At 38.0% G+C, this 12655-nt stretch overlaps 1 protein-coding gene across 5 annotated transcripts in view; it reads left to right on the top strand.

Moving 5' to 3' along the window:
- The window catches only part of SLC25A14 (solute carrier family 25 member 14), a 32734-nt gene extending 21602 nt beyond the window's left edge, over nt 1-11132 (top strand). For all 5 annotated transcript variants that reach the window (XM_006082103.3, XM_006082106.2, XM_006082105.2 and 2 more), the window contains 4 exons: nt 654-778; nt 1498-1633; nt 9626-9706; nt 10682-11132. In XM_006082103.3, coding sequence (XP_006082165.3) covers nt 654-778; nt 1498-1633; nt 9626-9706; nt 10682-10723 — 384 coding nt within the window. In that variant the 3' untranslated portion in view covers nt 10724-11132. The remainder of the gene's footprint in view (nt 1-653; nt 779-1497; nt 1634-9625; nt 9707-10681) is intronic.
- Nucleotides 11133-12655: the final 1523 nt, after the last annotated feature.

Raw genomic sequence — 12655 nt, 5'->3', positions numbered from 1 at the left:
CCACAGTTTTTTAATCCACTCATCTGCTGATGGGCACTTAGGCCGTTTCCAAATCTTAGCTATGGTAAATTGTGCCACTATGAACATAGGGGTGCATATATCCTTTCTGATTGGTGTTTCTAGTTTCTTGGGATATATTCCACTTCCAAGCTCATTCTATGAAGCCAGCATTACCCTAATACCAAAACCAGATAAAGACAACACAATGAAAGAGAATTACAGGCCAGTATCCCTCATGAACATAGATGCCAAAATCCTCAACAAAATTCTAGCAAATCGGATCCAGCATTACATCAGACAGATCATACCCCATGAACAAGTAGGATTTATCCCGGGGATGCAAGGATGGTACAGTATCCACAAATCAATAAACGTGATACATCCCCACTGACTTTTGCTTCATGGCTTTATTTGATTTTTATAACATCTTAATTGAGATAATTCACATACCATTAATTTCACCATCTTAAAGTGTACAATGTAATGGTTTTTAGTAATTCACAGACTTGTTCCAGTAGTAGGCATTGATTTGAAAGAGTAATGTCTGTACTCCAGACTTGGATTTTTCTGTCACTTTTTAACTCACAATTTATTTTGTTCACTTTTGGACTTATGCCACACTACCTGTGTATTTTCTTGGTGTCTAATTGTAGGGTGTCGTTCCAACTGCTCAGCGGGCTGCTATCGTTGTGGGAGTAGAGCTACCAGTCTATGATATTACAAAGAAGCACTTAATATTGTCAGGGGTGATGGGAGACACAATTTTAACTCACTTTGTGTAAGTATGATAGGTTGTGCTCATGCCATATTACCAGCACACAAAAAATCTCACTGAAATCCTCATGTAGAATTGATACCTTTATTCTACATCCCAGATGCTATGGGCGCTTTGGTACTTGAGGGCAGTATCTAATACAACAGCCTGTCAGATTTCTGTCAGTGTTTGCATTTTTTCATACACAGCCTCTATATCTAATAAGCTCATCTGTTATTTGCTTTGGTTTATTTTAGAACAGAAAGCAAACTTTTCTCAATGAGAATCAGAAAAAATCAAATTGTATAGGGCCTATGAAACAAAAACATAGTTTGGGCTGAAGACTGTTGCCAGTCACATCCTACATTTTCTTCATCTTGCAACTTTTATGATATTTTACTACTGAAATGCATTTGGCATATGATCCTGTGTTTTGAAAAATCTACATAACTAATATATGATGTATGAAACTTGCTGTTTAGGAATCTTGCAATACTTTTAAATTGTCCCCCTTTAAGAAAAAAAAAAGCTATGTAAGTTTCAGATTGAAAAGTGAAAAGGACCACTTTAAATGATGTCTCTTTAGAACATATTTTTTTCTTTTTAGATTATGATAAAAGGGCAAGTGCCAAGTTTTATCTGATGAGTCTGACTCATTGTACATTTAAGTTTGCCCTCATTTCTGTTTAGGGGGCAGGAGTGGAAGAAGGGCAGTCTATTTACTTGAACTTTTCATTTTTCAGTTCCAGTTTTACATGTGGCTTGGCTGGGGCTCTGGCTTCTAATCCAGTTGATGTGGTTCGAACTCGCATGATGAACCAGAGGGCAATCGTGGGACATGTGGACCTCTACAAGGGTACTTTGGATGGTATTTTAAAGGTATGGACACTGTGGGCTTGCATTGCATTTTTAATTTTCTTTGGTGTCTTAGACCTTCTTTCAAGCCTTATTCTTTTTTTTTTAAATATATTTTATTGATTTTTTACAGAGAGGAAGGGAGAGGGATAGAGAGTCAGAAACATCGATGGGAGAGAAACATCGATCAGCTGCCTCCTGCACACCCCCCACTAGGGATGTGCCCACAACCAAGGTACATGCCCTTGGCCGGAATCGAACCTGGGACCCTTCAGTCCGCAGGCGACGCTCTATCCACTGAGCCAAACCGGTTAGGGCGCAAGCCTTATTCTTAATTGCTACATATAATTCTGAAGATGGAAGAGTTACCGTGTATATTTTAATAGGCTGTCAGAGTAATTTCCAGGTAGAAAAGCTGTGTCCTTGGCAATCTGCTGATGCTTAGTGGTCCTTAATATTATTATTCCGATTTGAATGCTTGTGACTGTAGGATACTTTTATCAATAGTACCATGTACAATTAATATAAAGGACTTAATGTATCCCACATTTGCACATTTCAAACAAGACGGAGACCCTGTGATAGAAAATCTGGTACTCAGTTTCAGTTCAGCATTGTGCTATTGTTCACACTTTTGCTTTGAAAGTTTCCACTATGTTATTCTTGTAGATAGCTAAATATCGTAAATGAATTATGTATGATACAATCACTGGTGATAATACTTCTACAAAAAAGAAATTTGAGGCTAAAATATGATATTGCCATATAGTTTCTCTGTGGTTCAGCTTAATTTAACCACTTTTTATTATAGATCAGGCACATTTTAGTAGGCACAGAGAAATTATAGCATTTCTCTGTGGGTGTACAAACATAACACAGCTTGGTAAGTGAAAAACTCAGGGATCTGTGGGAAGAAATTTTAGTCCAATTTGGAAGTTTGGGATGGATTTCCTGTAGATGGTGGCATCATGAATAATAATAACTCATATGTTGAGTGCTTTACTATATATTTGGAAATATCCTAATGAGACCTTACATATTATTTTAGTGGTGACCATGTGGTGGCATTCATTAACAGAACATCACAGGAAGAGGAACAGGTTTTGTGGGAGACATCACAGTTTTGAGCACTTAGTTTGAAGTTCCTGAGGAACATACAGTGGATATATTTGAATATATTAGTCTTCACTCAGAGGAGAGTTCGTGGGTGTAGCTAAGAGCCTTGGGAATCAGTAGTGTACAGGTGTTGCATACTGTGGAGGGGGAGACCAAGGAGAGCAGGTAAAGGAATTCACAACATTTTTGCCTTCCTAGCACACTGGAGTGTTAAAAAAAATTCCTTCCGTTAATAGTGATTCACAGAGGCACTGATTCTCAGACTCTGGGGAGTAGAGTTTGACAAAAGTCCCCCCCCCCCCGCTTTCTGTTTCTCATATGCTCATCCTTCCACTTGACAATCACTGATGTAGAGAGAAAAGTCAGGCTAAGGAAAGAAATACCAATTATTAAGGCCTTGGCAGATGCGGAACTCAGGGAAGACATAAAAAGGTAACAGTTCAAAAGATATGAGGAAACTTAGAAGAGAATAGACATCATGGAAGCAAAGGGAGTAATGAGTTTCAAGAAGGGGTGAGTAATTGTTTAATGTCAAATGGAATAAAGAGATCCAGTATAGGTCTGCAAAGTACCTATTGGATTTAATATTTTCTAGAAGAGGTTTGCTAGATTAGTGTTTGCAAAAACCCAACTGCTGTGCATTGAGGAGTGTGTTTAATCATTCATTCATTTGATACAAAAATGTTTGTGTCTTATGTGCCAGGTACTGTTCTAGATTGGTGAACAGAAAAGTCCTGTCTTTCATGACACTGTAATTTTAATTGGAAGAGACAGATAAACACATAGGAATTGAGGATAAGTAGAGAAGGTTGGTTAAGAGGAGATAGAAGGTACAATAATCTAGTAATAGCTAGCATTTATTGAATGTTTACTATGTATCACACTATAATATATCCTTTAACTCACATCAACGTTATGGAATAGATAATTATCTTTCCCATTTTATAAAAGTTATTTTAGTTTCAGAGTAGCTAAGTATTTATCAAAGATTACACACCCAATAAGTGTCAGCTCTGGGATTTAAACCAGGACCTGTCTGATTCCAAAGTTTGTACTTATAACCACTATCCTGTGTTGTATAGAAGGAAACATTTTCATGTTGGCAGTAACCTTTAATTACTTATATCTACTCACTGATTCACTTATTTGCTATTAAAATTCTTTAAAAACAATTTCACTCTATATTATTATGATATATAATAGCATCATACTTTGTTATTTTATCTCTAAACGTCCCCAAACACTTTGGCGAATGGAATAATGCATTCGTCTCTGACATAGAAATGAGCAACTGCAAACCTCATACTGTCATCTCCATCTTAAAACCATTGGGTGGATTTCCATTGATCCAAGGCTCTATATGATTTGACCTCTTTTTACTTTCACAGTCTTATCTTTCCTACCTTTACTCTGCATTCCAGATATACTGAACAATTTCTAGTACTTGACTTTCTTTCATTTCCAAGTTTTCTTCCAAACCATATACTTTGTTAGATGCCCCCCACTCCATCCTAAGTCCCTTTCAATTGGCTAGCTCCTGCTCATTTTTAGATCTCGTTACTTTTTCATAAAGGCCTTCCCTGATTGTTAAACTAGGTTATGTGTACATAGTTTAGTGCACTTGCTCTATCATAGCATTTATTATATTTTTAAAAATCTTTATTGAGGACTAATTCACATATCATAAAATTAACCTATTCAAAGTAGCTTTTGGTATATTCACAGATATGTGCAACCATCATCACCACATTTTCATAACCTCAGAAACCATATTCCCCCTATATCCCCCATCTCTAAGAAAGCACTAATCTACTTTCTATTACTGCAGATTTTCCTATTCTGGATATCTCATATAAATGGAATTATAGAAAATGTGACCTTTTTGACTGGATCCTTTCATTTTACCATAATGTTTCAAGGTTCATCCATGTTATAGCATGTATCAATACTTTGTTCCTTTTTTAAAATTTGATCTTTTTTTTTACTTTGTTCCTTTTTAATTGTTTAAAGTATTACAAATAGTAGTACATATGTCTCCTTTTTTTTCAGTTGATCTTCCCTCAGCCTCCCCTATCCCCCGGCACATGCCCTCACCCCTCTCCCAGTGTCTTGCGTACATTAGTTATGCTTATACTTTACTAGCGGCCCGGTGCACGAAATTTGTGCACGAGGGGGGGGTGTGTCCCTCAGCCCAGCCTGCACCCTCTCCAATCTGGGACCCCTTGAGGGATGTCCGACTGCCCATTTAGGCCTGATCCCTCTCACAATCTAGGACTGCTGGCTCCCAACCACTCACCTGCCTTCCTGCCTGCCCATAACTGCTTCTGCCTGCCAGCCTGATCACCCCCTACCCACTCCCCTGCCAGCCTGGTCGATGCCTAACTGCTCCCCTGCTGGCCCGATTGCCCCCAACTGTCCTCCCCTACAGGCCTGATTGCCCCCAACTGCCCTCCCCTGCTGACCATCTTGTGGTGGCCATCTTGTGTCCACATGGGGGGCGGCCATCTTGTGTGTTGGAGGTATGGTCAATTTGCATACTACCTCTTTATTAGATAGGGTTTACAGGTCCTTCGGTTGATCTCTTACCTTCACCCACCAATCCTCCTCAGCCTTCCCACTGTCATTTGACAGTCTGTTTGATGCTGCTCTGCCTTTATATCCATTTTTGTTCATCAGTTTATGTTGTTCTTTATATTCCATAAATGAGTGAGATCATGTGATATTTATCTTTCTCTGACTGGCTTATTTCACTTAGCCTAATGCTCTTCAGTTCCATCCATGCTGTTGCACATGGTAAGAACTCCTTCTTTTTTACAGCAGCATAGTATTCCATTGGGTAGATGTACCACAGTTTTCTAATCCACTCATCTGCTGATGGGCACTTAGGCTGTTTCCAGATCTTAGCTATGGTGAATTGTGCTGCTATGAACATAGGGGTGCATATATCCTTTCTGATTGGTGTTTCTGGTTTCTTGGGATATATTCCTAGAAGTAGGATTACTGGTTCAAATGGGAGTTCCATTTTTAGTTTTTTGAGGAAACTCCATACTGTTTTCCACAGTGGTTGCATCAGTCTGCATTCCCACCAGCAGTGCACAAGGGTTCCTTTTTCTCTACATCCTCTCCAGCACTTGTCATTTGTTGATTTGTTGATGATAGCCATTCTGACAGGTGTGAGGTGGTACCTCATTGTTGTTTAGATTTGCATCTCTCGGATGATTAGTGACTTTGAGCATGTTTTCATATATGTTTCTTGGCCTTCCTTATGTCCTCTTTCAAAAAGTGTCTATTTATGTCCTTTGCCCATTTTTTTATTGGATAATATCCCATCAGGCTATATCACATTCATTTCATTTTATTTTAATTACTTTTACTTTTTAATTCTTTTTAAATTTAATTTATTAGGGTGACAGTGGTTAATGAAACCATACAGGTTTCAAGTGTACAACTCAATAAAATATTATCTGCCCTAGTTTCCCATCATCATCAATGAGTCACTATCTCATACATTCTGTTAGTTTATTCACAGCATTTTCTTCTATCTGAAATTATACTCTTTAATATTTGTGTGTTTATTGTCTGAATCTATGGTTCTATGTTATCTGTATCTGGGCTTTACTTTTACATCATGCACTCATCACCCAAAGTAAAGTCTCTTTCCATCCCCATTTATCCCCCTTTTGCCCTCTTCTACCTTCCCCCACCCCCTTTCCCTCTGGCTGTCACCATACTATTGTCTGTGTCTGTGTCATATACGGGGTGGGAAAAGTAGGTTTATAGTTATTTGTATGGAAAGTAATACAATAATTAATAAACTATAATACAAGAATAAACTATGTTTTGTATACTCATAACTGTAAACTTACTTTTGCCATGCCTTATATTTTTTCTGCTTAATCTTTTCACCTTTTTTCACCCAGCCCCGAAACCCTACCCCTCTGTAATTACATTTAATATCTGTCATCCAGTAGACTGTAAATTCCTTGAAGGCAGGACAGTGTGCATCTTATTTGTCATTTTATCCACAGCAAATTATTTGTTGAATGAATGCATAACTTCATGAAGTAGCCTGTTGTTTCTGTTTATCTATAAAAGTTCTTGTTTGTTTTCATACAACTGCCTCAAGCCAAAAAATGTGCCTCCTAGTACTAATGTTCTAAAGAAGTTAGTCAATATTTTGGAGCTTTATAAGGAGTCAGATGGCTCATGGAAGTGTTAGAGACCCTCACTGTGTTTGTATATCCATTCACTCAACAAATACAGGGCATTCCCCCCAAAATTTTTACACACTTTAACAGCTGATAACTCAGTTTTGAAAATGAAATGTATTTTAATAAACACGGCCTTTATAATTATTCAAAGTGTACGTATACATTATTTTGGGCACCCTATATTTACTTAGATATTTGTTGGAAACTTTACTGTGCCAGACAGTGTTAGGTGGTGGGGATATAATGGTGAATGAGACAAACACAGTCCATGCTTTCCTGGAGGAGGACAGACAATAAATAAACAGTATAATTTCAGATAGAAGTAAATGCTGTGAAGAAACTAACAGAATGTATGAGCTAGTGACTCAGTGATGATGATGGGAAACTAGTTCAGCTAGGGTAGCTAGGAAAAGGCTGTGAGGAGTTGACATTTGAGCAGAGGTCAGATGATGAGAAGGTGGCCATGTGAAGATTGGAGAGAAAAGTATTGCATAAAGAAGGAACAGGTACAAAAGGTCCTGAGTTGGGAATGAGCTGGACATGTTCAAGGGTTAAAAATAAGGTTGGCTTGCCTGAGTGTGGTAAATGAAGGGCAAAGTGTAGGAAATGAAACTGGAGAGAGAGGGAGGGGCTAAATTATGTAGGATCCTAAATGTCATCACAGAAAACTTGCAGTTAGAATGAATTCCACTGGGAAGTCATTGGGGAGCTTTAAGCAGGAAAGTGACACTGTCTTGTTTAAAAATTTAAAAGATTGTTTTGACTTCCAGGTGGAGATTGTAGACCAATTTGGAGGTTTATTGTGGTATTCTAGGTGAGAGGTGATGGGGTTGGATTGTATTTGTAAGGTCCCTTATAATTTTAGCAATCTATGGTTCTACGTTATCTGCATCTGGGCTTTACTCTTGCTGATTTTCACAATTTTTCAACAACAGTTTTGCTGAGACCTTTGACATTTGCTCATAATCCATTGGGGGAAGTATATTATCACTATGCTTTCATAAACAACGCCCTACTTATGTTGCTGTTTGCTCCAAAAAATGCTTAGTATGGATAATTATCTCGCGTGCTCATTTTTTTCAATTTAAGTATAGTTGGCATACAATATATTATGTTAGTTTCAGGTGTACAATATAATGATTTGACGTTTATATACCTTATGATATGATTACCACCATACAACATAGCAATTCTACTTTTGGGAATTTAAAGAAACCAAGCATAGGATAAGGGATATTTATAAGTCTGGATTCTCAAATTATTGTCTAGTCCAGATATATTTACTTTTTAGTATAGTGGTGGGTTTCACTTCACCAGTGGAAAGACAAAATAACATTTTTGTTGTTGTTAATCCTCACCTGAGTATATTCTTCCATTGATTTTTAGAGAGAGTGGAAGGAAGGCAGTGAGAGAGAGAGAGAGAAAGAAACATTGATGTGAGAGAGACACATCAATTGGTTGCCTCCTAAATGAGCCCCAACCAGGGCGGGTAATTGAGCCTGTAACTGAGGTGCATGCCCTTGACTGGAATTGAACCCAGGCAGGCTGACGGCTCTAGCCACTGAACCAAACCAACAGGAGCAGAATAACATTTTTTTCCAATGTCTAACACAATGCCTAAATTACAGGAGTCACTTAAGAGATAATCTGTCCATTAAATAGGAACTGTTTCTATAGGTTGGATTCATTATACACCACTAGTTTATGACCTTTGATATACCTCATTTTTCCTTTAATTCATAATAACCATTAAGCTGGTATGTGTAGACCACCTTTGAAACAGGAAACCCAAACTCAAAGGAATTCACAATTTTCCTCATGTGATCCTCAGAGCATTGATATGAGGTAGGCCCTAGCATTACACAGAACTTGCAGTGATGAACCAGTGATGAAATGTGATTTGATCTTGACTGGGGCTGGGATATCTGCTTCAGAGATCATTCATGTGGCTGTTAGCAGGAAGCCTCTCTTCCTCTTTGGCTGTTGGCAAGAGGCCTTAGTTTCTCACAGTTGGGCCTCTTCATGACATGGAAGCTGGCCTCCTCCAGAGTGAATGATCTAAAAGAGAACAAGGCAGAAGCTTTATATATAAAGCATCTTTTATAACAAAGCATTGGAGATGACATGTTCACCACCGCTTTATTCTATTGGAGACACAGACCAATCCTGATATGTGTGGGTGGGCCTACACAAGGGTATGAAAAACTGGAGGTGGCTTTCTTTGGGGACCATCTTGGAAGCTGTCTACCACAGATACTTCCTTTTTTTCTGGGGGGGATTCTTTTTTATTGCAAATGGTAAATAGCCCTCATGCATTTAGTCCATCACATTTTAAAACATACATTTCTTCTCTTGCTTATACATTTTCTGATAGGAAACTCTGCAGGGATCATTTTGCAGTTAATCCATGTTGAAGGCGATACTTTCTTTCTCTTGTTTGCTAGTATTACTGTTATCTCAGTATCAAGAATACATTTGCATATGGTAGGTGCTCAATAAATATTTGTTGAATGAATGGGTAGATTTATTTAGATTATCTATGAATTCAAATGTGTGTCTAGAAAAAAAGGACTATTCATGGAGCCATGAGTTGTTGGGGAGGGACTTGGAAGATGAATATTAAAATACATGTAATTGTCAGATGTAAAGAGTAAGGGGAATTCACTCTATTTTTTATTACATCTTTCAGATGTGGAAACACGAGGGCTTTTTTGCACTCTATAAAGGATTTTGGCCAAACTGGCTTCGACTTGGACCCTGGAACATCATTGTATCCTTTCAGAACATGAGAATGAAAGCAAATACTTTAAGCTCCCAGGTAATTCTAGGCTATGGGAAGGAAAATTTGATCCTTGAAGCTTTTAGGCAAGTGAGAAACCTAAGCATTCTAATGGTGACCATTGAGGATGGAATTAAGGAATGACTTTCAGTTGGAGTCTAATACAAACTGAAAGGACTAGAAAAGGCATAGCAAAGTGTCCTCTTAAAAAAAAAAAAGCACTAACATTAACAGACAAATCTGGAAGGTGCTATTTCCCTGCTGGGAAATGCCCACAGAAAAGTCCATGCTGAGGAGGTCCATATTTCCTATCCCCTAACTATAGGACCAAAACAGCTGGAGAAATAATAAGACAGAAAACATTGATAGGGTGAAGGAATCTAGGGCCAAGTAGGGCTATTTCCTCAGGGGTGAATCTCCTTACTTTAACTGTGTTTGAGTGCCTTCTACATGCAGAGTCATGAATTGGATGCTGTGGGTGGTGGTGTGTGTACAGTGGTGAGCATTGCATGGTTGAAAAGTAATTTCCTGCCCTTGTGGAGTCTATAGGTTGAGGGAGATAGTATTTCTCACCCTCCTTGGGATTGCTCTGATTACCTAATGTCTGTAAACGATTATTCTAGAACTGAATTATATGTTACCATTGATGTTCTTGGTTGTGTGCGTGTGTGTGTGTGTGTGTGTGTGTGTGTGTGTGTGTGTGTGTGTTATTTGCCCCTGAAGACTCCAATTATGTTAGAATTTTAATCTGTTTATATTGCTAAATGCCAGTGAAGATAATGGGCACATAGTGGGCATTCAGTACATGCTTGATTTGCCAGGTATTGTTTTTAAAAAGACTTTTTAGCAAGTGCAACTTAGAGTAGCACAAACTAAGTACCTTAATTTAAGAATGCAATGCACAATTTTAGAGCTGAGTTTGGCTTTCTGTGTTAACCCAGTGATCTTCCATGACTTACTCTTCAGTTTTTTATCACATATGAACAGCTTAAGAGACTTCAGATCTAAGGACTGAATTACATGTGAGCCAAGCCCTGCCAACCTTTCTACTCTTTTTCCCTTTTCCTTCTTCAAATGTATTTTGACAAAGTTGTGAGTGTTTACTGAACCATTGGTCTCCTAAGGGCCTCCTGATGGAAGAACAATAGATAAGATTGTTCAAAATTGTTCAGTTGTTTGTGTTACCATGTTAACTTCCCTGAGAGGAAGTGTTAACATTGAGATTCTGGCACCAGATTGGTATCTTCTATGAAGATGGATACTGATGGGTGACATTCAAAATGGCCTTCTTTTCAAATGTGGGTTAAATGTAGTTGGTTAGCCTCAGACTTGGGTGAGAGCAGAAGGCATAGGCCAGGGAAGTTATTGCTGTGTATGTTACAGACCTTGGTTCTCATTAAAGAATTTATTGGAAGAATTACTTTGGTTTTGTCTTCATTTACTATTTTCCCCTTTGCCAATTCTTTATAAGTTATATTCTCCAGAGACTGATAAAGAGAAGGTGTCTATGAAGTAGAGTCTGGACTCTTACAACATATTTATGAGCACAGACTAAGTGCATTGTGCTTTCCCACTGTCATTCATTGTCATAATGCCACTCACTTGTAAACATTAGGCAAGTGGTCCTTTTCTAATCATGAATAAAAAAACAAGTAGCTAATTTAGAAGTTTGTACAGATAAAATGCTAAAAGAGGCTTAAAATAGAACTCTGTGTCTAGGTTTCTAATTGTCTTATAAGCAAAATGTTCTGCCTACTTTCTTATACTAGAATAGAGCCTAGCACATTGTAGGCACTCAAATATTTGTGGACTAAGTAGTTTACTGTAGTTCTTCATCCTTATCCATTCATTATTTGTTCAAACAACATTATGTATCTCTTATATCTTAGATGCTGGGAATATAAAAATGAGTTAAGATGGTCTCTGTTTCCAAGCTCACATTATAATAGATAATTACAGTAGGTGCTATGTACTATGTGAAAGATTAACGAAGTACTACAGAAGCACAGAGGAGGGAACTAGAGGATTGGCCAAGGACTTCATAGTGGAGTTTATATTTGTGCTAAAAAGCAGATGTTACCATATGGATGAGACAGGGAAGGACATTCCAGACAGGGGAATGAAAAAAGTTCAGTGTGGCTAAGATGTAGGACAGTGGTTTTCAAATACCACGTGAGGCAAATCACCTGGTGATCTTATGAAAATGTAAGTTCCCATCATCTGAGAGCCTAACCTTACTTGGGGAAAAGGCATTTTTCTTTTGTTACAGGCACTGAACCTGGTCCTTACATTATACTTTGAGAAACACTGGTTAAAAAATAATGTGGGCTAGAATGAAAGGAAGAGTAGTGTGGCCAAAGGGTCAAATTATGAAGGGTCTCTATATGCCCAACGAAAGAGTTTGACTTTTATCCGGAGGGATAGGGCAGACAAAGGAAGTTTAAAATAGGGAATTAACATAACAGCTTTTGTTTTTAGGAAGATAACCTAGTGTGGAGGGTATCCTGGAGGGGAACAGCCCTAAAAAGGTTAAGACATACTGAAATCTACTTCCCTTTACATCCAGGTAAACAAAACAAGAGTCCAGATAAACTAAGAAAATTTGTCCCAAGTCACATAGCTGGATTGTGGCAGGTTTGAGACTAGCACATTGCTATCAGATTTCTTTGTCTCATTCTACCACCCACAATCCTTCTTAACTGTCACTCTAAAGCACTACCTTTTGAAAATTAATTTTAATAGGTTTTATTTTTTTAGAGATGTTTTAGTTGCACAACAAAATTGTGCAGAAGGTACAGAGATTTCCCATGTACTCCCTATGCCCACATGTGCATAGCTCCCTCTCCCACATCAAAATTATTCACCAGAGTGATTAATTTGTTACAATTTAGGAATCTACATTAGCATATCATTTTCACCCCAAATCTATGATTTACATTA

Source organism: Myotis lucifugus, unplaced genomic scaffold, assembly GCF_000147115.1.
Source record: "Myotis lucifugus unplaced genomic scaffold, Myoluc2.0 scaffold_2, whole genome shotgun sequence".
Taxonomy (NCBI): domain Eukaryota; kingdom Metazoa; phylum Chordata; class Mammalia; order Chiroptera; family Vespertilionidae; genus Myotis; species Myotis lucifugus.
This window is presented reverse-complemented; position numbering and strand designations above follow the sequence as displayed.